Here is a 27,887-nt window from a genome sequence, read left to right on the forward strand (position 1 = left end):
TGGCTGCCGTCGTAGTAGGTGCTCAGTAGAGAGCACAGAATTGATGAGTGAGTTAAACAAAATAAAATGCAAGTGTCTGTTTAAGAAGTCCTCAGCCTCGGCCCATTAGGAATAGAATTACATTAGTGGTAGCTCTCAAGAGGGCCTGGGTCTTTCTAGAAAGGGAGGTGGCCCCATTATCTCCATGTTGACCTCCCTCCGCAGGGGGCAGGTATCAGTGATTTGGACTCTGGTGAGATCAAGAACAGTCCCACTCGTTTCTCTGGAAGCCTGTCGACCTCAGCTGGTTTTTCTCCCCCAGGACATGAAGCAGCCTTTGCTGCTTTCCTCTGCTGCCTCTGCAAGATTGGGGTGCTCCGGGTAGACGACCAAATAGCTATTGTCTTCAAGGTGTTCAATCGGTGAGTGAGAGGAGGGGCAGTGGGGGTCTCTTTCCTCCTTGTCACTGTCACTCTGAGGACAGGGTGCTGGAGGGCTCTCCTGAGCGCCTGTTTCTTCTTTCGGCCCGTCCTCATCAAGCCCTGGCTGTGGACGGGGCACCCAAGACAGAAGGACTGACAGGTTCAGTTTCAAGGAAGAACAAGGGAAGGAAATGTCACGTACCGACTGCTAATGCTTCCGTGGCTTTGCCATGCAGCTCCCTCCCCTGGTCTCCCCAGCAGCCTTCGTTTCTGTTTTATAGACGAAGAAACAGAGGCCCAGAGAAATCAGCTGTCTTCTGATCACTGAGGCCACACAGCCAGCTGAACCCAGGCAGTGGGACTCTGACCCCCCCCCCCCCAGCCCCACCCCCGAAACCCCCTACCCGGCAGCACAGGTGTGGTATGGTCACCGGAGCGCTCTGACAGTGCCTGTTCTGGGCCCCCCTCTGGCGATGCTGATGCCAGAGCTCCCCAGATGCCAGAACTGACACGGCCCCTGAGAACAGGGAGGGTGGGAGCCGAAAGGCCCCAGGAGATGATCTGCTTTGTCTCCCAGCCACTTTCCTACAGGCAGGCCAGAGTTGGAGAGCCTGAGGCTCCTGCCCAGGGTGTCACGTTGTCAGGAGTCGATGGTGCTAAAACCCCCTTCCCTGGGCCAAAAGAAGGCTGAACGTGGGAGAAGAAAATAAAGCCACATTATTTTGAGAGTACCAGCTGATGCATAACTTATGCGTGTGGATTTTAATTGAAATAGAGACCAGTTACACTCTCACGTGGCTATTTCTGGCCTCCATGAGCTAGCTCCCAGTGGCAGAAGGCTTGAGGCCGGCTTTTTACTTTGTGCCGCCTCTTTTTTCACCTCCCTCTTGCGCAGGTACCTCGAGGTTATGCGGAAACTCCAGAAAACGTACAGGATGGAGCCAGCCGGCAGCCAGGGAGTGTGGGGCCTGGACGACTTTCAGTTCCTGCCTTTCATCTGGGGCAGCTCACAGTTGATAGGTACTGGAGAGGGGGCGCCTACCCCTCCGCCCCCCAGGGTGCGTTCTCTGTCCCCCCCTCCTCCCCTCCTTACTTCCGCTCCGGGCAGACGGTGACAGCTTGTAAAGCAGGCATTAGACCGGCTATTGACGGAGGCTGTTTGCTGTCGACCTTCTGCCGCGAGCGCCGGTGAGGCAGGCTCGGGAAGGCGGAGGCAGAGTGTGCCGAGATAATGGAAAGTGACACGGGCTGGAGCAAGGGCGCTCGCCTGGCGCGTAATGGGCTGGTGTGAAACGCGCCCCAGCTCCTGGCAGCAGCTGCGGGGTTTTACGTTGAAAACGAGGGGCTCTTTTGACTCGGTGACTGGCGTCATCCACTGTTATTATCGAGCTGTGTGCCAGGGGGCCCGTCAGGGAGCGGCCACCAAGTGCTGGGCAGTGAGCCGCTTCCGGTGGGCGCGCTGTAGCGGTTCCCCCCACTCTGAAACTGCTTTCCAGGCTCGGGCGGCGCATTGGGATCTGCAGCGGGTGAGGGTCCGGTGGTAACTTCCGCTTTGACGTAGGATTAACTGCCTGCAGAATAGTATTAATAAATGACCCTTGGTGAATATTTTGCTCTGTGCCAGGCACTGCTCTAAGCATGTTGGGTAGATTACCTCCCAGAACCTTCTCAACGACGCTGGGAAGGGTCTTTGCCAGCACGAGACCAGCCACCTTTGACTAACACTTAACCTGTGCGGGCACCATGGCGAGTGATCCCCGATCAGGTAGTGAGAGGGAGGTGCCGTTCATGTCCCCACTGCACGGATGAGGAAACGGAGCCTCGGAGGGCTGTAGTCAGTGGTTCAAGGTCACGTAGCTAGAAAAAGGCAGAGCCAAAGCTCGTTCACTAGAATACACACACAGGTCCTTCATTGCTCCCACGAGGTCAAGGGTTGGCACGCGGGCAGGACTGTGGCCCCGGGGTGGGTGTGGAGTGCCCTGGGCTGAGGTGCTCCGTGGTGGGAGTGCCTGCTTCTGAACCCGGGGCTCTTTGCCATTCCCAGACCACCCGTATTTGGAGCCCAGGCACTTCGTGGACGAGAAGGCCGTGAACGAGAACCACAAGGACTACATGTTCCTGGAGTGTATCCTGTTTATTACTGAGGTGAGGGGAGGGGGTGAGGGAGAAGCCCGCGGCAACGTCCAGGCCGAGAGGAACCTGAGGCTGGTGGCTTTGGAGTGAGACAGAGGAGCCAGGGCCCTCGCCTGGAGACAGCAGGGTTGGCCCCAGAAGGTGGGTTGTTGGAAAGGAAGCCACACTAGGCCTCTGCAAGGTTGTAAGCCTGCTTTTGACTGTCCAGGATCTCCCCCAAATCAGTGGTCTGGGGTTACCCCTGAACCCCATGGAACTTTTGAGCTGTGGGACTGAGACGCAGTCACTAGCTGGACTTGGTGACCCGTGCGGCAGGTCTGAAGGGGTGGGGGGGGCCCACGAGGCCTGTCCAGCCACGTGCACGGGATGTGTGTGGGGCGAAGCCGTTGCAGGAGTTGGAGAGACTCATGTGGACAGCAGGCTAGATTTCTGGGGACACATCTGTGTCGGTACCTGAGGACATGGACCAGATGTAGTGCCGGAGGTGAACCAAGACGGCCTGGACCCCTAGCCCGCCTGGCAGGGGGGTGTTTAACTGGGCGCTGTTGCCCGCTGAGGCAAGGTCTCCCATTTCCTCCAGATCGCCCGGGGAACTTGTTAAAACGCACGTTCCTGGGTCCGACCCCAGCTTTCTGAGTCAAGAATCTTGGGAGACAAGAACCAGGAACCCGTATTCAAATACACCTGCCAGGTGACTTCGCATGGAATTTGGGGACTCACTGCTCTTAGGGCCTTTCTCTCAGGAATTGTCAGGGCCTTCAATCCTCCCTGCTGCATCCCTGTCCCCCTCACCCCGGAGACTTTCAAAGGGCGCCCTGGTTCTGCTGTCCGGAGAGGGTCTTGCCACTGTCCTCTTTTCCAACACCCACGTGCACGTCTGGCCCCAGTGATGCCCCTGGCACGACTGTGGTCTCCTCCCCACTGAGGCTGCTCTCTCGGCTCCTGTTCTGAGCCCCCTGAGCCCCCTGAACGGAGGAGAAGCCTGGTCAAGCAGCCGTAGCCCCAGGCTCCTCATGGTCAGCATTCGGCTCAGGCCTCTGCCAAACTGCAGAGGCCAGAGGGGAATGACACGTCTTTCCAAGTCAGCAAATGGAGCTGGAACTGACGGCTGGGCGGCCACCGCTCCAGTCTCAGATCTGCTGCCTTCAGCAGTGTGGCAGGCCCAAGGTCGGAAGGACTCGGGGCAGCCTGGCTCATTGCCTCACGAGCCAGTCACGTGCTGCCCTTTCCAGAGTGGGATGTGAGGGTCTGGGGAGCCCTGGGAGACCCCAGGAGGAGCAGGAGGAGCATGGTAGAGAGAAGGGGTGCGCGTTCTAGGCTGAGCCCTGCTTTGCTCACTTGGGGGTAAAAGGCTGAGCTGTTCTGGCTCCCTCTGGTGGCTGGCCAAACCCCGGGGTCCCTGTCAGTGACTCGCAAGGAAGAAGGTCGGACCGGGCCTCGGGGAATATGGGAATTGATTCCAGGTTCAACTTTTGTATTTTTATTTGTTTGGTTGGTTACTCTGGTATAAAACCCCAAAAGCTTTCCCTAAGTTTGGGATGCGGTTCCTCTGCTGGAGAAAATCCTACAGCGGCCACTAGGTGGCACTAACGGCACATTGAACTTTGAGGAGGTTTTCGTAACTTCCTTGGCTGAGAGGCAGACCCTAGAGTTTTTGCTTGTTCTGCACCCTCTCCGCAAGGCCTGGTTTTCACTTTGGGTCTAGGTGCTGGGGCATGGTGGTAAACACTGACTGCTGGCAGGGCCGAGGGCTCCCTTCCGTCCCCCTGGCCAAGTGGAGACCTGGCTGGTGTGGTTGCTGATGCGGCTGCGCCGGGCCAGTTCCCCGGAGCTCTGGTCTGGGCTATGCCCACCCCCCCCCTCCCACCCCCCCCCCCCCCCACTCCCCTTCCACCTCACACCAGTATGTCCTGGTTGCTGGTCCGTGAATGAGTGGCCTGGCCTGGCCCACCCTGACCCAGGGAGGCCTAAGGCCCGTCGCTGGGACACAGGGACCCGGAGGCCTGTGCAGAGTTCTGTGTGCTTCGGTCTGGAAAAGACGGTGTTGCCTCTGGAGACCTAGGGATCAGGATGGCTGGTGCAACTGGGAGAAAAGACCAAAACAACAAGAAGTGGGAAATGGAACCGGGCGTCTCCTCCTCATCTCCCAGGACCTGCCCTGGTCGCCCTGGGCATCCCGGATGAGGGACCCCACCTTGCAGGGCTTCTGCTGTCTCAGGAAATGCAGCCCTGGCGCCTTTAAGAGCCCAGGGCAGGCAGGAAAAGAATTTCAGTTTCAATCTGGCTTCTAAATTTGGAGTTTTGGGAAGGGAGGGATCAGATTTCAGCTGGAAGGGAAGGAGCTGACAGGAAGGCGCTGTGCAGAGCCTCTCCCCATCCCCCCTCAGTTACTGACAGAGGAACCATTTACAAAAGGCCGATTCTCTTGGGAGTGGAGAGGCAGGAACGCAGCGTCTGTGAGTAATTTCCTGCTCAATATGGCTGCTCTGACTCACACGATTCCCCTGGGGTCACTGCGGGACTGCAGCTTGCTTGCTCGTTCTCGCTCTTTCTCTTCTCCCTTTGTGGCTAGAATGAGCTAATTTTTTTTTTTGTCTTCTTGCTCCCGATTCCTTTTTTCCCCTCGTCTCTTTTCCTTTCCCAGAGTTGCAAAGTCCCCTCCTGAAGGACTTAGGGTGGCCTTGGGGCACCGCAGGCCCGGGGGTGGGGGTGGGGGGCGTGGGATGTGGGGCAGCCCCTCTAAAGAAACAGCATCTCTGGCCTTTCCATGGGGTCAGAGCAGGCCAGAGAGGCCTTTTGGGGTCCCTTCCTGTGCCCCTAGTGGTTGAGGCTAGCCCACGAAGCAGAGCTTCTGGTTTCCCAGAGTTGTCTGCTGTCCCTGGCCTCGGGGCCCTGGCTGAGCAGGCTTATGGAGCTGTGCTGGGGGACGAAGCCAGCAGGGTGCCCCTGGGGTGGTTTGTTCACAGGGCCTTGTCCAGACTGAAACTGGTTACACATCTCCAGTGGTCCCTGAGGTTCTCAGGGCCTGGAAGTGTGCAGAAGACTGGAGCCTGCTGCTGGTCCCCAAGGGGCAGAGAGCCTTGGGGGAAGGGGCGGGGTGAAGGGAAGGGCGGGTTGTTGGGGGCGGAGCCTGCTTGAGTAGGATGGTTGGAACAAAGCTCCTCGAAGGCCAGGCCCCATAGGCTAGGGGCACCGGAGGAGGGAGCCACCCTGGGGGAGGGAGTGTTAGAAAGAGAGAGGAAGAGAAAGAAAGTGGGTGTAGACCCTGATCCTGGAAAAGCCCTGGGAGCACCAGGGTGGGTTTACGTCTCTGTCTCAGCACCTTGGGCTGTGGCCTCCCTACTGGAGGAAGGAGCCTGAGGTCCTCGCTACCTAACCTGGGAGTTGAGACAGGCTTTTGGGGAACTTCGGGCAGGGAAGGGAGGTGACAGCAGTAAATGGCAGCGCTTTGGACTTAAATCTTGCATTTTGGTGTGAGGCCCTCGCTGGAGAAGTGAGGGGCGTGCGTGTAGGAGCAGGTCACTCGCGAGCCCACAGCCAAACGGTGGGGGTGTCGTGTGCTCCTGGGCCCTTATTCTTAGGCCCAATATGGAGAGGGAGCTTTGGGTCCATCCTTTCTCCCTGGAACAGCTCTCCCCCAGCCCTACCTCCATGCACAGCCTCTTCTGGAGCCTTCCACCCCCTCAGGGTCCAAGTCTCTGCTTCCTTGCCAGCTCAGCCTCTTTGATTTTCAGACTCTTTCTTCTGAAGCCTGGGGCTCAGGGCGCTGAACCCCTTTCCCCCAGGCAGCCTCGTGAAGCGCCTGTTAACAAACGCACTGGCCTTGTGCGGAGGGGTCCACGCAGGCACACAAGCCTCCCTGTCTCAGTGCTGTGGTTTCTGATGTCATGGGAACTTCACTGGGCTTGCTGCAGAATCGCTTTCCTTCCTGGAGGGTCAGAACTCTGGGCGAGAGGAGGGACGGGAATGGAGCTGGCCTCGCCCCTGCCTGTCCCTTGCCGCTGTCGTTGCCATCCCTTCCCTGCTCCCCAGCCAGGTCAGGCAGACCGTCCAAACAGACCTTCCTCCCGCGTCTGCTGCAGGTGCCCCTGGCTCAGGGCTCACGTGTCCCCTCTCTTTTCCCCCTCTTTTCCTGCCTGCCTTTTGCCTGCCGTTCAGAAGGCAGTTGGGTGCCTGGGTTTGGTCTTTCCCACCTTAGCCTTCCCCTACACGGACCCCTCCCCTGGCTCTTCCAGCTCCGCCAGTGGCAGGTGCAGCCTGAGTGCCTGGTGGTGGAGCTCGCCCTGTGCGGGGCTGGCCCCTGTGCGGGGCTGGCCCCCGTGCGGGGCTGGCCCCCGTGCGGGGCTGGCCAGGGAGGCTCGGGAGGCCGCTGCTGTTTATCTGGAAGGGAGCACGTCCCTGTGCTGTTGGAGCACTCTGTGGCTGGGGGGAGTTGACGGGAGTCTCAGCAGGGGCTTGGGTTGAGGTTTCATTTTTCTGAGGCTGCTGAGTGTGGTGGGTGGTGGGAATCAGGCTTCCTTTTTTCGGCTGTGGGAGAAAGAGGATAACCCTGGGGGTTATGTTTTCCCACTGGGTCTTGCAGGCCGAGAGAGACCCTGTCTCTGGTACTTACGTGTGCTTGTGTGTGTGTGTGGGGGGGTACGCGCGTGTACGTGCTTGTGCACATGTGAGTGTGCACACCTCCCCCCTGCAGGTGATGCAGCCTGGTCCTTAAGCACACACGCGTACACGTGTGAGCATGTATGTAGGTGCATATATACGCACACGTATGTGCGCCCTAGCGCGTGTGCATATATTTGTGCGTGCACGTATGCGTGCGTGTGTATACACACATACGTGTGCACAGCCTTACTGCAGGGAAACGGGATGAGCTCCCAGATGGCCCGCCTCTCCAGCTCTGGATTCTTTTCTTCAGATGAAGACCGGCCCCTTTGCAGAGCACTCCAACCAGCTGTGGAACATCAGTGCCGTCCCCTCCTGGTCCAAAGTGAACCAGGGTCTGATCCGCATGTATAAGGCTGAGGTGAGTGGGGGCTGGCTGGTACTCTTGGTCCTGGGGCCGCCGATCCCCCCACCCCCACCCTGCTGCTTTGCTCCAAATCTTGAGCCAGCCCCTCTGACCCTTGAGGCCTCAGTCTCTGTCTGGGGAGTGGGCAAAGAATCCCTATACTGAGGCCTGGCTCTACCCAGTGATGAGGCAAGGCCCTGCTGCCCGGGGTCTGTCGAATGGCCAGAGGTCCCTCACAGCTGTGTCTCACATGGGGACACGAAAGTGAAGACATGCTTTGGAGGCATCGTCCAAATCGGTGCTTCTCAGACTTTGGTGGGTCTGATACCTGGGCAGGTAGCCCTCGAGGGAGGCCCAGGGCTGACATTTCTAGCAGTCACTTCAGGTGGTGTTCTAGTTCTCAGGTCTGAGAGGCAGGGTGAGGCGTGGCTCCCCTGAGCTCCCCCTGCTGGGAGGTGGCTGCCCAGCTCTTGAGGGTGTCCCCTGTCCTCTCTCCTCCTCTTTGGCACCTTTTCCCAGCCAAGGAGGTGGCTTTTTTTCTTGCAGGTAGGGAGGAGACATTTTCTTTCCATCCCGTCCCTTCTGTTAGCTTCTTTCATGTCTGTGCACACCGATCCTGGAGCTGCTTGACCTTGGCCAGGGAAGGACCTGGGTGTAAAGTCCCTCACCGAGAGTAACGAGTCCCCGGAGTCCCCTTTTCTCGCCCTCAGGCTGGTGGTCTTCGATGCTGTCCCGTGGGTGCTCTTGACCCCTCGGCTCTTGACCCTTGGCCACCCCTCTCCCGTGGAGGGAGGGAGGTTGGTTCTCTGAGTCGGCTTCATTACACTCACATCCCATCAGGGGAGGCAGGGGGAGCAGGGGGGAGAGGGTGTCGGAGGCCGGGGTGTGGCTGAGTGGCACAGATGCTTCCGGTCGGCCCTGTTCCCTCCGCGTGGCCCCGAAGGGGTTAATGGCACTGGAACCGACCGGCCGGCCGGCCCTCTGTCTCCCTCCTGCCCCCTCCCCCTCCGGTTCCCTTCCTCTGGACTTCACATCCTGTGTTTGGGTTCCGGCCCACATACCTCTCTAATCTGAGAGGAGCGTCTGCTGGGGCTGCGCAGGCCAGGCTCCTTCCGGGCCCCGCTGGGCCCTCCGGTCTGGCTGTCCCCCGCCCTGGCTGTCCCCCGCCCGGAGAGCACTCGGGTCACTGCCCTCCGGGCGTCCTGTTGTTCCTGACACCCCCCCCTCCCCTGCCGGTCCCGCTGTGGGTGCTGCTGGGGACCTCGTCACCCTGCGGAGCCCTCCCCACTGCGGGGGCCCGTGTGCAGCGAGTGAGGAGCGCGGGGCCCTGCAGCCTCCCACCCCCACTCTGGGTCGGTCACCAAGGGCAGGACTCTCCTGCCTTCCCTGCTTGGGATCTGAAGTGCTGTTCTTCCCGCAGGGCTCTTACTTAAGTGACTCTAAGCTTACCTTGAGCCGGGCCCCTTGGGGCAGAGCGGGAGCCCCTGCCCCCTTCCCCTACCTGCCCCTTCCAGAGGAGGAGTCCCAGGCTGACAGGATGAGGGAGGAGCAAGCTAAGAATCGAAATGGCTGGCCGTGGTGCTACAGGAACGAGCCGAAGTCGGCGTAACAGCTGTCGGATTTCTGCGGGTGTGGGGAGACCGGGACCCCAGCTCAGGCCCGGACAGCGGGGACACGCGTGGACCCCGGAGCGCTCCTCCCGAAACTCCAGCTCTGGATGTGCGCAGGCACAGTAGGAGCTGGCAGCCTTGCCGGGTGCCGTGTGGCGGCCAGCCCTCTCTGTAGGCCGGTGCTGGAGCCCACTGACTTGTGGTCTAGGAGGGCCACGTCTCTGATGGCTGGCCCTCGTTTGTGCGTTGCTGGCAAATAGCCCTTAGTTTTTGGTCCCCGAGAGCCTGTGGGATCGCATGCTCCCTTCCCAGAGGTCCGAGGAGAAGGACTCGTGTTTTCAGGTCAGCTCTTTGCCCATGGGGAGGGCCAGCGAGGCCCACCAGTCCTGAAGTCCAGAGCAGCGTCCCCACGGCCAAGGCCACCAGTCAGAGTTGGCTCTTGGAGGCGAGTTGATCGCCTGAGCTGCCGCAGAGGCCCGACTGGGCCTGGCATTAGGCGGCCTTGGGATTTGGGATGGACTGTGTGCGTCTCCGGGCTCTGCCCCTGCCTTTCTGAACCGATCGACCAAATGCTTTCGGTGCCCTTGTGGGCAGCGGGGCCTGTCTTTCCCAAGGGCTGTCGCTGTGCCGGGGCTCCCTTCGGAAGGACCTTGTCGGGGCCTGGAGAGCCCCTTCTCCCCCTTGCATCACTGTGGCATCCAGCTAAAAGGTCCCTGGGGGGCCGGGTGAGCTGAAGATGTCGCTCTCTCGCTCTGCCCAGTTCAGTGGGGGCCTGGGGGGCAGGGGGGTGTTGGTCCAGGGCACAGTTAGCTGGGAGAAGGCCTGGCCAGAGGCCCCCTTCTGCTGTTGTTCTGAAGCCTCAAGATTTCCTTTGCCCCAAGCAGCCTCTGGCCTTTAGCCCGGTGCTCTCCTGTCCTGTGGCCCTGGGGAGGCTTGTTCCGGGCCCCTGAAGGCAGAGTGCACAGAACCGCCCCTGCCCCCTCCTGCTAAGCCGCTTGCCTTTGCAGCTTCTCTTGGAGGAGAGCTAGAAACAGGTTGACCTTTGACCCTTTCTGGAATTCCAGGGCCCTGGGGGCCCCCTTTTACAAACTCCTACCACTTCCTTGATGACGTAAGCACACTGGCAGCTGCCTTTGCCTCTGGCCTAGAGCTGCTGGCTGTTCCTCCTCCCCCCCCCCCCACCCCACCAGAGACACCCCCCGGCTGCCTGCTCCCCACTTGGTCTGCCCTGGGCCCAGCAGTCTGGCTGCGGCCTGGAGCTCTGCTCCCACACTCGGCCTAGTTTCCTGTCCTTCCACTGCACAAAAAGACTTCCCTTTTCCCGCTCACCTCCTAGGCCCCCTTTAGGCCTTGATCAGCCCCCGCCTGACACAGGCGCAGCTGGTCTGAGACGTCCTCGTTTCTGTGCCTGGTCATTGAGGTGAGGGGACCTGGGCCAGTCGTGGCACACCTTTGTCTCCCTAAGTTAGATGGATGTTGAGACCTCAGTCACGGAATGGGGCTCACCTTATCTGAAGCCATAAGTCATGTTCCAGCCTAGCCATCCTGGTTATTTTCTTGGTCAAAGGTGTGAGAGCAGGCAAATCCTCACATGCCCAGAGTTGCTGCCTGAGAGAGCTCGCCAGTGACCAGGGCCGGTGCGGGGAGGCTGGGAGCTGCACCCCCCCCCCCTCCCCCCCCGCCGCGCCCTTTTCCTGGACTTGTGTGGTGCTAAGCAGTGCTGGGGCCAGAGGCCAGAGGTGTGTGGCCTGGGGCCCGGCTGCCCATGGACCAGGCCAGCTTCTGTGGAAGGCCCTGCCAATATCCCCATCTCCACCAGAGCCCTGGGCTGAGGTCCTGGCTGGGCTGGGTTCAGGGAGTAGGCCATGCCCCTGTTCAGTGTTCTTGTCCTCTGCCCCATGCACAGGGCTGCTGGGAATTGTCCTGGGGGTGTGGGGATGTTAACTGATTCTTACTGTCTTGCTCTCAAGTGGCAGGATGCCTTTTTTCAGTCCAGAGAACTGAAAATTGGAGAAAAATGGGCTCTGGACCCTCGTCAAGCTTGTGTCCAAACATCCCTCCACTTTTTCTCCAGGGCTGGGGCCTGGGCTAGGGGCTCCCCAGTGGTCTGGAGGGTTCTTCTCATGTCTGGTCCCCAGTTCCCCTCCCTCCCCGCAATGAGGTTGGGCCGCCTGCTCTCCTTCCCTTCCTTTCTCCCTCTCCCTCACTAATGAGTGAGGTCTAATTGTCACGGAGTGGGGGTCTTTGGATAGGAGGGGGTGGTCGGGAAGGGGTCGGGAGCCTTGCTTTTCCCTGAAGGCCTGGGTGCCCCTCTGAGATCATCCCCTTCCTGGGCCCTGGGGGGACACTTTGTGGGAACTGCGCTGGTCCGAGCCTCCCGAGGTGTCCGGGGCTCCCCGGAGGCCCGAGAGGCGGCGTGGGCCCCGGCAGGGGTGCGGTGCAGTCCTCACCTCTGCTCTTCCCTGCCTCCCCCCACAGTGCCTGGAGAAGTTCCCTGTGATCCAGCACTTCAAGTTCGGGAGCCTGCTGCCCATCCATCCGGTCACCTCGTGCTAGGGGCTGAGCAGCCGGAGCCACCCAGGCCGCAGTTCCTGTGCCTGCCCTCCCCTGCCCCAGCGCCAGCCGCCCCCGCCCCCTCCCTCTGTTCTTTCTGTTTGCTGAGAGGCTGTCTGCTGGGGTGGGTGGTGAGTGTGGGGTTGACGGAGGCTCCGGGCATGAGGCCGAAGGACCCAAAGTGAAGGGAGAAGTGGGCCCTGTCTCCCTGTGGTGGGGAGGGTGTGCTCGGGCCCTGGTCCCGTGCTCGGCCTTCCTCTCCTTCCTCTTCTGTCCAGTCCCCTCTGAGACCTGGGCTCTTCTGCACCGCTGGAAAGGGGAGGAGTTTGCGGTGTCCATTGCTTTCCTTTCCCGAGGCCTGTGGCCTTTCTAGGGGTTGGAGCGCTTGCTCCCTGTGGGGTGGGTCGGTTTCTGAAGCCATGTTTGGGTGGGTGCCTGGGGGTTCTGAAGGCTGGAGGCGGAGGCAGGCGGCCAGCCTGGGGTGGGGTCAGGGGCCGAGAAGCATCGGCTGTGCTGGCCGGTGACCCTCCCAGCTCCTCTTCACGGCTGCCCCCTGGGCCTGCGGGCACCTGTGTCTAGTGCCTCCTCACTCTGGCTTCTCTGTTCTTTGGCCTTGGCTTTGCTGGGTTTCCTGGCCAGAGCCGGTCCTGTCCCCCTCTGCAAGGGTAGCCCCTGGGCTCTCGGGAGGGCCCCGGCAGGGCTGGCCCACTGGCTGATTGGGTGAGGCCCGCCTTTCCAAAGTTTCTCAGGCTGGGAGGGGGTGGCTGAGACGCAGGGAGGGGCTCGGGGCCCGCTCTGGTTGGGGGGAGCCTGGATTCTTCTCACATCTTCCGTTCTGCTCCCAACTCCCTGCCGCTTGCTTCTCCAGGGCCCTTTGGCCCTGTTTGCCTGCCCTTTGGGGCGATGGGCCAGGGGCCACCGGAGCACTCAGCAGCGCCCCTTTCTTGTCCTCCCCTCTCCCCGAACTTACCCACTGGTTCTTCAGGTGAGGCAGCGATGGCCCCCACCAAGCCCAGGCTTTGGCTGTGAAGATGGGCAGGGCCTGGCCAGGTGAGGGGATGCTGACATGACAGGTCCTGAGTTTTCTTCTAGGGCTGCTCCTGGGCCAGGCTCTTACAGGCTCTCCCCGGCCAAAGTCCAGGCCTGCCCTTCTCCAGACCCCTGCCCTTTATCTGGGTCCACATCCCCTGTGGGAAGGGGGAGCTCCCAAGAAGCACAATTCAGGGACTTGACCCTCACACCTGGGCCGATGGCCTGGGCAGAGGCCAGGATGGGAACCACGAGAGTCACAGAAATAGTTTTCCTAGGAGAGGTCCAGTGCTGGCCTCCCTCCCAGGGTCCAGATCACCGCCTTCCTGGCTCCTCTTGCCCTGCCCCCTCGGCCTCCCCTGGCCCCGTGCGCCTTCATTGCTGTTCGGATTAAAGCCTCTGTTTTGCACCTGTCACCTGTGTGAGGTGTGTCTTTTCATGCCACACGTTTATTGTTTCTCCACATGCCTGTTTGTCTCCCCATCAGGTCCCCTTCCCTCGGGCCGTGGAGTCTGGGGCTGGGACTGTTACAGCTGGTGTCTGGGCTAAGCTTTTCCTGGGCAGCCAGTGAATGTGCACTGGTCACCCAAGCAGGCTCTGGCAACTCCTGGCTGTCCCCACCCCCGGCTGCAAGGTCTTGCATAAGTTATTGAATCTCTCTGAGCCTCAGTTTCCTCGTCTGCAAAATGGGGACCATCACAGGGTGATTGCCAGGAGTGAGTGAAGGATGTGAAGTCCTCCGCCCAGGGCCTGGCACAGAGCAAATGCCCTCGGTCACCATGGCCCTTCTAGATGAAGGCAGCCCCTGTGGTCTCCAGGCTTGACGGGGGAGCCTTTGGACCGGACTTGGTTGCAACCCACGCACCGGCAGCTTTTGGGGATGCACCCCACCCCTTCTGTCCGTGTTGTGCTGGAGTTGGGATCTGGGGGGCTGCAGTACTCGAGGCTTCTCAGACCCTTCCTCGGACATACGTGTTCCTGGACTTGGTATATAGATGAGTCTCCTCACAGAATGAGCCCTTGGCCTTTCTCCTGGCCTTGGAGGCCTTGCCCAGGAGAGCCTGGTGGCCGGGAGCCAACCCCAGCCAACCTAAGGCCCGCTGCGCTGCTTACTAGCTGAGCGGACCTCGTGATTGACTTTGTCTCCGAGCCTGGTTTCGCAATGTGAAACACGGGCATAATGATACTCAGGCCATGGATCGTGAGGACCCAGGCATTTCACAAGCGGTTACTGGCCGAATATTCCTTGTTCTAGCGTGGATGACAGCGGCCAGCCCCAGAATACCAGAACGTTAGGTGGTGGCGGGTGTTACGAAGCGAACAGCACAGTTCATTAGAGAGGGCGGCAGGCGCGGTTTACTTGAGCTACAGGGTTGGGAAGGGCACCTCGGAGGAGGCGCGAGTGTGAGTCCTGGAGAGAGCTGCAGGCTGAAGTGGGGGGGAGCAGCTGGGAGCCCAGCGCCCCAGTAGGGTTGGGGAGGGTACACACGTGGGTCGGGGAGAGGAGCAGGGTCTTAGGGGCTCCTCTCTGACAGGATTGGGATTTAGTGTCTGCGTATCCTCCGGGAAGCTGCTGGAGGGCTTTGCCAGTGACAATGGCCTGGAGTATGTGGGGCAGGAGGGGAGGCGCTAGGACGGTGGGCGGCGTGGAGGTGGTGAGAAATGGTGGTCCCGTTTGGGCTGTCTTTAGAGCTATCACCGACAGGAAGGAGGGTGTGAGAAGGACAAGAAGCCTCGAGCAGCCCCAATTCTCGGCCTGTGTAGCTTGATGCCATTTACTGAGGCGGGGCAGATGTGGCAAGAGGGATTTGGCGTCGGGGGCCCGGCGGATGCCTGTGAGCCTCGAAGGGGAGGCCTGGAGTAGGCATCTGGGTCTGCTGATCTAGAGCTGGGGGCGGGTCCGGCTGCTGAAATAGGCTAGGGAGTGGTCAGCGCGCAATGGATCCCCCGCCCCGGGTCACCAAGGCAGGAGCGGGGGTGAAGGCGAGAAAAGAGGGCTGGCTGGTTCTGGGCATGGGGGCTGGGAGACCCTGAAGGTCAGAGCCCTGGGCACGCGGCTGAGAGGACAGAATGGGCCCTGGGTCTTTGTGCCTCGCTCAGGGCTGCTTCAGTGGGGTGGGTGGCGGGTCGAAGAGGGCTGGGGAGGGAACGGGAATCAGACGAGGAGGAGCCACTGCTTCCGCGTCCCCACGAGGCCCCACGAGGGGCTCACGGAAGCACGGAGGTGGGGTCCCCGGTCCAAGCCCACCGGCCTGGAAGGAAGAGCGTGGAGCTGGACGGTCTGGTTGCTGAGCCACACACAACACCTCACTCCCCTCTCGCGGAGTTTTGTCCGAAAGGGAGCAGAGGTGGGGAAAGCGGGGGGCGGGGGCTGGACGTCTGGGAAGGCTTTGCGAGAGGAGGATCATCAGGCTGGTTTGTGCTCCGTGTCCCTCACGTGCTGGAAATGGTCCAGGAGAGGGAGGCTGACGGCAGTGAGGGCCTTGAAAAGGTGCCAGGCTGCTCGTCCCTTATCAGAGGGAAGGCAGACCCTCTCCCCGCCTCCCGTGTTGTTCTAGATTCACTTCTGCAAGGAAGTGTGAGCAAGGCCATCCGTGGGGTGGGATGGGCGGGAGACGGGGTGTGTGGGATATAGCTGGACACTGAGCACGTGGGCAGGATCCTCAGTGCAGGGTGGGGAAGCCCACCCAGGACCTGGGTGACGGGACGGGCGCTCAGCGGAAGACGGCTGCACTTCTGTCCCCCCTTGAGGGTCAGCGGGCTTGAAGGGAGCCTGAGTGGGGCCGGCTCCCAGAGCTGGGGGTGGAGGTGTCGCCCGCCCCCCATTCTGGGCCAGAGAAGCCCCAGAGAACAAGTTGAACTCTGCAACTGTGTTCCTGGCTCACAGGGGGCCGAAGCCAGGCCGTGGTCATGGGGGGGGGGGGGGGGGGTTGTCGCTAGCAGAACCCCTGGCAGGAGCTGCGGTTGCAAGGAGAGCAAAGGTGTGCCCTAGACCTGTACCCAAGTCAGGCGACATGTTCTTGAGTTTTTTTTTTTTTTTTTTTTTTATTTTTTTTTATTTTTTTTTTTTTCCAACGTTTTTTATTTATTTTTGGGACAGAGAGAGACAGAGCATGAACGGGGGAGGGGCAGAGAGAGAGGGAGACACAGAGTCGGAAACAGGCTCCAGGCTCCGAGCCATCAGCCCAGAGCCCGACGCGGGGCTCGAACTCACGGACCGCGAGATCGTGACCTGGCTGAAGTCGGACGCTTAACCGACTGCGCCACCCAGGCGCCCCCATGTTCTTGAGTTTAACAAGCAGTAAGCACATGCCGAGTACATGGCATTTGCCGGAATGTGGAGATGAAAAAGGCAAGATTCTTCCCTTTAGGAAACTTCCAGGGGTGCCTGGGTGGCTCAGTCGGTCAAACGTCCAGCTCTCGATTTCTTTGGCTCAGGTCACGATCTCATGGTTCGGGTGCTCGAGCCCCGTGTGGGGCTCTGCACCAACAGAGAGGGGACTGCTTGGGATTCTCTCTCTCCCTCTCTCTGCCCCTCCCCTGCTTGCTGTCTCTCAAAATAAATCAATAAACTTAAAAAAAAAAAAAAAAAAAAGAATTTCTAAACGGAGGCACCTGGCTGGCTTAGTCAGTGGAGTGTGTGACTCTTGAGCTTGGGGTTGTGAGTTCGAGTCCTATACTGGGTGTAAAGATGACTTTAAAAAGTCTTTAAAAAAAAAAAAGAAAGAAACTTCAACCTAGTGGGGGAAACAGAGGGATCTTGGGCCAGCCGTGGGGAGAAGCCGGAGGAGAGACTCCAAGGGGAGCTCAGGTAAGGCTCCAGGGAGGAGATGGCATTTGAATGGGGCCTTGAATGATGGGCAGAGGACTAAGGGCCTTCCGGTGGGGCTTGCTGTGAGCAGAGGTGTGGCAGTGTGGGTCACAAGAGGCCGGGCTGGAAAAGCAGATGGGGGCTGGTCTGCAGAGGGCTCTGAACCTCTGTAAGAGGCTCCCATAATGCACATCCCCTCGACACAACACAACGGCATGTAATTATCATTAAAACGTATGCTTAACGTCTGTCTGTGCGGATAGTAGATGGGCCCCAGGAAGACAGGGACCCGCTCGATGCTGGATCCCTGAGCCAGTGAGACTGGTGTGCGGGAGGCACCCTGTAAATATGGTATCAGTTGCCAGGAAGGATGCTTAGTTGGTGCCTCTGTGTGTGTGTGTGTGTGTGTGTGTGTGTGTGTGTGTGTGAGAGAGACAGAGAGACAGAGAGACAGAGACAGAGAAGAGACAGAGCCAGATTGGGTTTTAGGAAGAACTGACAGCTATTTGGGTGCTGGGTCAGAAGCTGGTGCCAGTGACGGGGCTGGGGACTCGGCCCAGGTCAGAAATGTGGGAGGCCCTCTGCAGGGCAGAGAGAGGCCCTGGGCTGGGGAGGGGGAGATCCAGGTAAGACCTGGTGGCAGGGGAGAGGGATGAGTTCTCAGTGGCCCAGGGGACCGCCGCGGGGGTGGGTGTGGGTGTGCTCAGCGATGGGAGCTGAGTTTGAGGAGCTCTGTAGGGTAGTCATCTGGACCTGGCTGGTGGCGAGCCTGGCAGGGCTGCTGAGACCCAGGTCCCGGTGGGGTGGGGGAGCCTGGGCTGCAGGGACTTCCAGGAGCCCTTGTTCCCGGGCCCTGCCGGCCGTGCTCCAGCCCCCGAGCCCCCTTCCTTCCGTGCTCTGTGGGTTCCAGCTGCTCTGGCCTCCTTTCTGTCCCTCAGACTCCCTGGACCACCGAACAGTAGGATCTGGCGCTCTTCCCGGAACCCCGTTCCCCGCTGGGAATCCGTGGTCATCCTTCAGAGCTCAGCCGAGGCCGAACTTCCTTTGAGAGCCCTTCCCTGGCCCCTGCATCTCCCATGGCCACCTGCCTGTCCCCGCTCTGAGCACCCAGCCCTCCCTGGCTGTGGGGGCTACATGTATGGCAGTGGCAGCCCCAGATCTTTAGGTGGGGGGACGTTAGAGGCGCAGCCACTTAATTGGAAGGTGGGGTGATAAGGGACTGTTTGCAGACACGGCTTCTCTTTACGTGGGGTTCCTTGATGGGGGCTGAGGCCTACCCCTACACGTGGCACTCACCGTCGCTGTTCCTGGCATGTCCGGCCTGTCTCCTGGCACCCCTAGGAGGGTGCTGCACACTGTGGGGCCTGGGATGCATTTGGAACGGCCGCCACGAGTCCGAGCCTTCCCCGTGGAGGGATGGCGTCGCCGTGGAAATGGGCCACGGCTGCCGGGAGAGTCTGGCGGGGAGAGAGGAGGCTGGGTTGCAGGGAGGCCAGATGGCTGGTATGGGGACCTCAGAACAGTTTTGAGGGCCCTGGGGCCGAGGCAGAAGTGTGGAGAGAGAGAGCATGGAGGAGAGAGAAAGGAGGGTGTGGTCTGGGTGGTCGAGAAAGAAAGGAGAGACGGAAGCCTTGGGAAACCTGAAGACAGCTGCAGCTGAGGACCCGGCGACCTCGTGGGGCCAGATGGGGCCGGAGAGGCCCAGGTCGGGGCTGAGCTCGTGTTGGTTCACTCATGTGGCAAACGTCACTGGAGGCTTCTCTGCTCCCAAGCCGTGTGCCGGGCGCTGGGATGCTACAGTGGGCAAGACAGACTGGGCCCTTCCTCCTGGAGCGTATCCTAGCGTGACTTGCCCTGATGAGACATTCGAACTGCCCTGTGTGTCCAACAGTTGGGGATTATCAGAAGCAGGACGGAACAGTCATACAGTGAGCCCTCGGCTGATGCGCGTCTCCGTCTGTTCTTCGGGAGAGGCGCCTGTGACCCGTTAGTTGCCAAGCAGGCAAAACAGCTCCAATGACTGTAGGAAAAGTATAACTCCTTTTTGTAAGAAAGCCAACGATCTACATTTTGATCCATCCGTCTCTCTGTCCATCCACACGGACAAAGGGCCGGGAGGCCGTTTCTCCAGGCGCTTACCTTTGGGTGGTGGGGATATGAGGGTTTTCACGCAACCCTTGCTGCCTTTCCTGCTCCCGAAAAACAGTTCTGAAAATGTTAAACGTTAGTGAACCACAAAAGAAAAGAGAAAGTGATTGTGGGTAAGTTTTAACTTTGCCTTTGGTTTTCATTTTTGAATGTTAAGTCTTTCTATAGTGTCCACATGCTATTTTGTAGTAGGAAAAAAAAAAGAAACTGATAAAGTGTTTCCCTTAAAGAGCACGGAGTCTGGTGCACCTCTGGCAGAGAGGCAGGAGGGAGAGAAGGGAGGAGGGGACCTACTCAGATATGTGGGACAAAGGATGGGAGGTGAGCTTTCAGCGCAGGGTATGGCTCAGAGCACCCCCCCCCCCCGCCAGGGTTGAGGTGCCCTTCTCCCGTCCCCAGCCTGGAGTGGGGACTGTGGTGGTGATAAACAAGGGAGGAATGGTTCCATTTTCCCAGTGCCTGCGGCCCTGCTGCAAAGCCCTACTGCTTGAGTCCCTACTCAGCAGAGGAGCGGAGCCCAGAGCCCCAGCTTCATCCACCACCGCCCTCTGAGCAGGGGGTGTGGAGGGCACTGTGCCCAGCACCACAGGGGCCCGAGACAGGACAGCGTCTCTAGGGAACACAGTGGCAGCGAGGTCTCGGGAATCAGGCAGAGCTGTGTGACCTTGGACAAAGGTCTTCACCTCTCTGAGCCTCTCCGGTCTCGCATCTGTGTGTCTCGCATCTCGGAACCTTGGCAGTGAGAAACTGGCGTGAAGTCGGTGCCCCGCAAGCAGAAAGAAGTGGGAAGTGCACCCCCCTCACAGGGCGGCCGGCCGTGCCCTTGACTCTGGTCTCAGCGCTCTCCCCTCTATCCACTGTGGCCGCTCCGGGACACCAAGCACCCGCTCCTGCTGGACCTGTGCCGACCTCTAGGTATGGGTGTGGACAAGTCCCTCTTCCCTCCTCATTTGCTTGGGACTATGTTGGGGCTTTTCAGAAGGGACACCGGCAAGGCAGGCGGGAGTGCAGATGCCCCTCCCCCAGATAACCGGAGTCCAGCCTCAGTTGGACCAGGCTGCTCAGACCTCCACTTGGGGGCTTTGGGGTTGGTCTGATCTCTGGGCAGACTCTTCTAGGGTCTCTGCCGGGGATGGGGAGTGGAGTGGTCCAAGTGTGCCTGGGCTCTGGAGTCAGCTCTTCTGTTGCCCTTGTGTGACCTTGAGCCAGTGGCTTAACCTGTCGGAGCCCCAGTTTCCTCAGGTATAAATTGGGGACAAATCAATTTGGTCTTACAGGGGTGACTGCACGATCTTTTGAAGGGGAACCAGTCAGTGCAGGGCTCCGCCTACATTAGCTCATTCAGTCTTCACGGGTCACCCATGGCGGGGGTCGCAGTGACGGAGGCATAGAGGGCGAGGGCGTCCTCGGCAAGAGGTACGCACCCCCAGGCTGCCGGGCCCCAGCACGGACATCCTCGCCACTGAGTTCGGTGATGGCGTCGACTCCCCGTGGAGGTTTTAGAAGGACATGGGAGAGCGTTTAGGGAACGACGGGCCTGACGACAGGGTGGGGGAGGCTTGCTGGTGGGTGTCGAGGGCCCCCGGGAAGGCTCTGAGGTGTAGCTGGTGGGGGTGGGGGGCTCGTCCCATTGCCGCCTGCTGACCCCGGGCCCAACCTCCGGCCTGGACCACGCTGGCCTGGTGAGTCCTCCGTGCGCATTCCTTACCCCCCCCCCCCACCCATGTCCCCACCTGCCACTGCTGCTCCAGGCCCCAGCAGCTGCCTGCACCCTGACCCTTCAGGCTGTCCCCAAGAGGCCTTGGGGCTGGTGGCTCCTGAGCCCAGCCCGTGTGTCTGTGTGAAGTGCTTAAAAGCATGTCTCACTTCAATCCTCACTATGGGCCAACTGTGTCCCCATTTCACAGAGGAGGAAACTGAGACCCTGGTGGGTGAAGACACTGGCTCGCCAGGGAGGTGCTGGTCTCTTTCCTGCTGAAGCTCACACTCCCGTAGCCCCTCCCTGGGCCTTACCTGAAGCTGCCGGGTGGCCCTGGCTGCCTTGCGCTGTCGCCACTCAGGCGGCCCGAGAGCCCTCCCTTCCCCCCCCCCCCCCCCCCCCCGCATCAGCGTCCATCCCTCCAGGACCGGCCCCAGACCCTGGCCCTGTCTGAGAGGCACCCACTTCCGGAGCCCCATTTCTTTCCGGGAGGCAGGGCCAGCCACACAAAGACAAGGAAGAGGCAGGATGGCAAGGACAGTAATGACAGTTCTGGCTCATAGCCATGTGTCAGCCTGCAGGACAGCTTTCCACGCGCCCTCATGGAGTCCCCAGGGTGAGCTGAGAAAGTGGCATCACCCGCATCGTAGGGATGAGGAAGCAGGGGGGGGGGGAGGGGACACGCACAAGGTCTCCAGCTCACCCTGTGAGTCAGGATGGACCCTGACTTTGACGCGGGAGCTACGTTGTCAGCATGATGAGGCACTTCCTGCTGGGCAAGAGAAAGACTTCTCCTCTGTCGTGGAAATTGCCTATGGCCAGCGGGCTCCCGGTTGTCCTCCACTTCCGGGCAGCCCATCTCTGGACAGCAACCGTCAGGCCCCAAATCCATGCATTAGCCTCTCTTCCATTCCCCAAAGTCAACCCGCAAACGGGCCCCGTGGGGTCCCTCCCCAGATTATAACCCACATCTGTCCGCTTCTCCCCTGCCTGCCCTGTGTCATCTCGGCCGCTCCCAGCTCTCACTAGACCAGTGTGGCAGCCTCCTCTCTGGTCTCCTGACTCCACTCTGCCCTCTAAGTCCCATCATATTCTTCAAGTGGGCTTCTCACTGCTGGCCGATCAATCCACCACGGGATCCGACTCCTCTGGTCCTTGTGCTCTGTCCCACTTCCTGTGCTCCAGTCACACTGCTCTCCCCCTGGCCCTCTAAGATGCCAAACTCCTTCCTGCCCCAGGGCATTTGGACCTGCTGTTTCCTCTGCTGGGACTGCTCGGGCTCCAGGGTGAGCAGTGGCTCTGTCTGGTAGCTCAGGGCTCAGCTCAAGTGACGCCACCTCCAAGGGGCCCTCCCTGCTTTCTCTGAGTTGCTGCTGAGGGAGCCTCCACCAGGCCAGCTCTTCTGCAACCTGCCTTCTGTTCTAGTTGCCTGTAGGACACTCATCACGATCTGAATTTACTATTGATTTGTTTACTTGGTTATCATCGCTCTGAGGAGAACGTAAAGCTCGGTTGGAGGGCAGGAAGCAGGTTTATCGTGGTCACCACTGACTCTCCAGGGCCTGGAATAGTGACTGCCCCAGCGCCGGTGGGTGCCCAATACCTATTTGTTGAGTGAATGAATGAATAGAAAAATCCTAGAAAAATCTGGATAACAGGTGCTAGATGGAGCCCTGGGTGCCCGGACAACTCTAATGCAGGAGCTCTGGGACCCCACGGAGGGCCACCCTGGCAGGATGGCTTCCCAGTGTCCTAGGCTCTGGGGTTTTGTGCTTCTGTGGTTCACACGGCACCCTCGAGGCCGATTGTGTGAACTTGGCCTTGAGTAGGCTGGGTTTCAGGGAGATCCCAAAGGGCAGAGAGGCAAAGCGGGAAGGAAAGACACCGAGTGAGAGCTGCCCTGCATTTGGTAATACAGAGATGCCACCCTGCATCGCAGGGCAAGTGTCCATCCTGGCACTGAAGCCCCTCCTGGAAACAGACCGCCCACTTGCCTCTCCACATCTGAGGCCTCCCCCCGCCCCCCGGGCCTCCTCTGTTTCATTGATGGAGGCCAGGGTTCATTCACAGCCGCCTTCCCCATGCCTGCCTGATCCACAGGAAGTGGGGCCGTTGAGCCAATGGAAGTTTGTTGAGCACCTTCCCTGTGTGAGGCTCTGTTCTCTCCAGATGCAGGAGCCAATGAGTTCAAGGAACTGAGAGCAAGGGCAGTGGGGGGGGGGGGGGGGGAAGTTGGGGGGGCAGCAGGCCAGAGTAAGCCCTTTTTTTTTTTTTTTTTAAAGTTTATTTATTTTGAGAGAGGGAGGGAGGGGGAGAGACAGAGTGAGCTGGGGAGGGGCAGCAAGAGAGAGAGAGAGAAAGAATCCCAAGCAGGCTCTGCAGGGACAGTGTGTGCCTGACTTGGGGCTCGAACCCATGAGCCATGAGATCATGACCTGATCCAAGATCAAGAGTCAGATGCTGAACTGACGGAGCCAACCAGGTCCCCCCCAAAATTCAGTTTTTTAAATTTAAAAAATGTTTATTTTTGAGAGAGAGAGAGACACACACAGTGCAAGCAGGGGATGAGCAGAGAGAGAGAGGGAGACACAGAATCTGAAGCAGGCTCCAGGCTCTGAGCTGTCAGCACAGAGCCTGATGCGGGGCTTGAACTCACAAACCCTGAGATCGTGACCTAAGCCGAAGTCGGACGCTCAACCGACTGAGCCACCCAGGCACCGTCAAAATTCCGTTTTTTAAGTAATCTCTCCACCCAAAGTGGGGTTCGAACTCACAGTCCCGAGATCGAGTCACACACTCTGCCCACTGAGCCAGCCAGCTGCCCCTGTTCTCTCTTTTAAACTAAGCATAAGGAGTGTGTGGGGGAAGGACAGCGTTGAGGGGAGGAGGGGTTGGTGGCTGGACAATCCCCCCCCCCCCCCATTCCTCTGGGAATGGAATCCCTCTTCCCCATGGAGCACCCCTTGGGACGCACTGAGGTGGGCTGACCAATCCCCGAGTCTTAGGGATGGACACATGCCCAGACCTGACCAGTCAGAGGGCTCCTGCCTCCTCATCTGCTGTGATTGGTTCAGAAATGAGCATGTGACCCGGGCTGTGCAGGTGAGTGCGATCCGTGGTACTTCCTGTTGGAGCTATTGGGTAGATGCCCCTTGTGCCGGGCTTCTGGGACGGTGTTGTCCTGGGGACGCTAGTGGCAGGGCCAGCTGTGTCCTTGTGGGGCCCAGCCACATGCGGGGCCCTTTGCCGGAAAAGCGGGAAAAAGTGCCATTGAAAGTACATAGAACGCTTTTACTTCTCCAGGCTCTCTCCCAACTTGTCACGGTGTCTTCTGTTTGCTGCTTAATGTCATTCTAAGTAAAGAAAAATAAAAAATTTAAATGACTAGCATGAATTTTACCATTCATCTCCATATTGTGCAATAGCGGTTTTAAATGCAAAACCAGAGCGTTTCGTTCCTGTGCAGAATCGCCAAAAGTATACAATTTTTTATTTCGTGGCTTGTCCCCGAGGGTGCGTTGAGCTGGCCAGAGAAGATAAACACAAGGCAGTCCCGGGAGAGCTACAGGAGGAGGAAGAAGATCCTTGACCACACAAAGCTGCTTCAGGGAGTGCTATTGGGCTTGGGGATACTGCAGACCCTCCAGGCACCCTGCCACCCCTGCCATGGGTGCCCAAGTGCATGCTGCCAATCCTGGGCAGTGATGGCCGCTGGCACACCCCCGATACCTGACCCCCACCCTCCCTGTGCCTGTACCCAGGGTGGAGGGCATCAGTGGAGGGGGAGGCCTGGGCCACGGTGCCAGGGGGTAGGGGGGAGCTGAGAACCTGTCCCGGGGAGGCAGGAAGGTGGCAGGAGGCAGGACAGCACATGGCTTGAAGCTCCAAGTTCTTGGCACGTGCTCCATTGTCCCATCAGATGTCACTTACAAAACACAGATTCAAAGACAAATGGTTATGGATTTCAAGACAGCAGCTGCAGAGCGTTAAACCCCAAGCATGGGGTCCTTTGAACGTGAGGCCCTGTGTGACCACACTGGTCACAGGCCTGTGAAGCTGGGCCTGGCCGGTGGCCATCTTGCCCACGCCCCAGAGCAAACTGAAGGAGAGGCCAAGGAGAGACAGGATGTCCATCCATTCAGAATGTCTGCAGGCCAGAGATCTAACTGCCTTCCCCACGAGGACCTCTTCTGTTCTCAGCCAGGTCCTTTATCTGTCTCAGAACTCCAGCTCTTTCTCGGGAGAAAGGGAGGCTTTATTCCTCAGCCTTCCCAGCATTCCCCAGGCTGGTTGATGTGGGTGTAGAAGGAGAGCCTCAAGTTCCACCCCGGGTTGTGTGTGTGTGCGTGTGTGTGTGTGTGTGTGTGTGTGTGTGTGGTGTCCTGGAGGGTGACTGGAGGTGGGGGAATAAACCTGGGAAGGGTGCGTGGGAATGTTCAAGAAACTTCAGGAAATGACTGGGGTGGGGGCAACAGGGGGAGGGGTTAGAGATGGAGGGGACTGGGGGTGGGAAGGGCCTGGCTAGGGGAAGGCAGGCCATCTCTCACCAACTATTTTCCCTTTAAACCACTCCTTAGGGGGCGCCTGGGTGGCTCAGGGGGTTAAGCCTCAGATTATTGATTTCAGCTCAGGTCATGATCTCACAGGTTGTGGGATCGAGCCCCGCATTGGGCTCTTCGCGGACAGAATGGAGCCTGCTTGGAATTTTCTGTCTCTCTCTCTCTCTGCCCCTCCCCAACTTGTGCTCTCTGTCTCTCTCTCTCTCAAAATAAATAAATAAACATTAAAAAAAAATTAAAAATAAGGGCGCCTGGGTGGCTTAGTCGGTTAAGTATCTGACTTCGGCTCGGGTCACGATCTCAAGGTCTGTGAGTTCGAAGCCTGAATCGGGCTCTGTGCTGAGAGCTCAGAGCCTGCATCCTACTTCAGATGCTGTGTCTCCTTCTCTCTGCCCCTCCTCCGCTCATGTTCTGTCTCTCCGTCTCTCTCCCTCAAAAATAAACATTAAAAAATTTTTTTTGAAAAAAAAAATAAATAAAATGAATGGGACGGATAGCCCATCCACTCATCCATCCATCCATTCATTCAATCACCAAGCCTACATCCTGAATGAAATTGTTAAACACACCTTGGGTAAATGTTGACAGACCTTGAAGATATTGAGGCACCTTCTTGGAGACTAGCATATTTGAAAACATGACTGCCGATCATGGAAAGACACACGCACACAAAATCCAACAAAGTTTAAAGTGTATGGGGCACTCTCTCTGCGCTCCTTCCCTGGCCTCAGAGTTAAAAAGATCTCAGTGTGGGTCTCTCTTGAAAAAGATACATCATCGGAATTCTTTGATCGTCAATTTTGTTCGGAGTCAGTAGAGTCAGTAGAAAGCCTGTCCTGCATCTTGCAGTGAAAGCTTAGTATCTGCGCAGAGCTGAGTTGTGACAGTATAAAAACTCTTGCTTATCGGGGACCTACTGTATACCAGGTGAGGTGTTCTAGAAGGCTCACTGCACAGGTGAGTTCTCGTGCACATCCTCATTTTGTGGACAGGGGACTGGAGACTTGGAGAGGGGAAGTGAAGAGCCTGTTGTTCCCTAGAAAGTGACAGAACCCAGTTTGCACTCCGGCCCGTGTGGCTCTGGAGGCTGAACTGGAACCACAAGGCTGGGCTCCGGACGGGCGTCCCCGGTGGGGGTGGCCTCGGGAAGCCCTCGGTTGCCAGGCCTTAGGTGTGCTGGTCCACCTTTGCTCATCTGGTATTACAACTTCCAGGGAGGGGATGTCCCACAAGGAACACTCATGCGGCCCTGGGACAACCCTGCCACCGTCCCTCTTTGCTGAGGGTCCTTGGATGCCTGCCTCTATGGGGCTCCATCCATTAGGAGGAGGGACAGAGCTCCAACTGGCCTGGAGCCTCAGCCTGCCCAGCGTGACCAGGGAAACTGGTCCGGACCAGGGAAACTGACCCGGACTGTGGTTGTACTGGTTTATCTCCTCCCTCTGCCCCTCCCCCCACTGACCTGGGGAAAGGAAGGAAGTTCCTACGCCAGTAATCATACCATTTCTCGGGCGCTTGCTCTGTGCCAGACCCGGCTCCAAGTTCCTTCGTGGGTCATAACCGCATCCTCCCGTCCCTGCCTTCTTTTCTGGTCCCATTTCTTGCCACTGACCCCCTTGCCCTCTGCCTCGGCCCCGTGAGCTGTCTTCCTGGGCCTCCCACACACCGAAGTCGCTCCTGTGTATCTTTGTGCTGCTGCTGCCTCCTGGACTGCTCTTTCGTTTGTCCGGCTGCTGTGGTAGAGACTTCTAGTGCCCCACCACCTGTGCCTTGCCTTTCCTTCCGAGGCCCCCAAGAGCACTGCCCTTGCCGGGCCCCTGGCGGTTAGGCAAGTTCCTGCGACTAATCCTGGCCAATTGGCTGTGAGTATAGGTGAGGGAGATCACTTCCTTTTTTTTTTTTTTTTTTTAAATGTTTTTTATTTATTTTTGAAAGAGAGAGGGAAAGAGTGCAAGCGGGGGCGGGGCGGAGAGAGAGGGAGACAGGGGATCCGAAGCGGGCTCTGCACGGAGCCCGACGCGGGGCTTGAACCCACGAACCGGGAGATCACGACCTGAGCCGAAGTGGGTCCCTCAGCGGACTGAGCCACCCAGGCGCCCTGACGGGAATCGCTTCCTGACCGAGGTGATGAAGGGCCCTTGCGGGACTCTGTACTCCTGAATCACTGAGTCGCCTCGTGGAGGACAGCAGCCTTCGGAGAATCGTCAGTTTAGTGGGATTTTGCACGGTCAGGAAATCCATCTTCGTTGTGTGAGATCTCCGAGATTTGGGGGTTGATTTGTTACCGCCGCAGAGCCTCTCCGATACTGACTAATCCAGCTGACCCATCTGGGTCTCAGCGCAGCTGACCCATCTGGGTCGGAAGCGGTGCCACGCCCCCTTCTCCCTAGTCCCGTCTGGCCCTGTTTTATTTTTCTGTAACATGTAACTTAATGTTTATTGGTTCCCTTGCTTCTTGTCTGTCTCCCCTACTGGAATGTAAGCTCCATGAGGACAGGGCCCTTGTCTGTCTTGTTCTCGGCTGTGTCTTTGCTGCCTGGCACCTAGAGGTACTTGATAAATATTTGAATGACTGAATGCATGGATTTTTTTTTTTTTTTTAATTTTTTTTTTCAACTTTTTTAAATTTATTTTTGGGGCAGAGAGAGACAGAGCATGAACGGGGGAGGGGCAGAGAGAGAGGGAGACACAGAATCGGAAACAGGCTCCAGGCTCCGAGCCATCAGCCCAGAGCCTGACGCGGGGCTCGAACTCACGGACCACGAGATCGTGACCTGGCTGAAGTCGGACGCTTAACCGACTGCGCCACCCAGGCGCCCCGTGGATTTTTTGAATGAATGAGTGAAACAGGCAGATGACCGTGCTTATACGTGGCTGTGTTTTTTTTTTTTTTTAATTTTTTTAATGTCTTATTTACTTTTGAGAGAAAGAGAGAC

At 58.7% G+C, this 27,887-nt stretch overlaps 1 protein-coding gene across 2 annotated transcripts in view; it reads left to right on the plus strand.

The window, feature by feature from the left end:
- PTPA (protein phosphatase 2 phosphatase activator) overlaps positions 1-13,148 on the plus strand; it is a 31,077-nt gene extending 17,929 nt beyond the window's left edge. For both annotated transcript variants that reach the window (XM_042912035.1, XM_042912036.1), the window contains exons 6-10: positions 302-401; positions 1,297-1,421; positions 2,446-2,546; positions 7,450-7,557; positions 11,631-13,148. In XM_042912035.1, the coding sequence (XP_042767969.1) occupies positions 302-401; positions 1,297-1,421; positions 2,446-2,546; positions 7,450-7,557; positions 11,631-11,708 (512 nt within the window). In that variant the 3' untranslated portion in view covers positions 11,709-13,148. The remainder of the gene's footprint in view (positions 1-301; positions 402-1,296; positions 1,422-2,445; positions 2,547-7,449; positions 7,558-11,630) is intronic.
- Positions 13,149-27,887: the final 14,739 nt, after the last annotated feature.

This window comes from Panthera leo, chromosome D4 (assembly GCF_018350215.1).
Source record: "Panthera leo isolate Ple1 chromosome D4, P.leo_Ple1_pat1.1, whole genome shotgun sequence".
NCBI classification, from domain to species: domain Eukaryota; kingdom Metazoa; phylum Chordata; class Mammalia; order Carnivora; family Felidae; genus Panthera; species Panthera leo.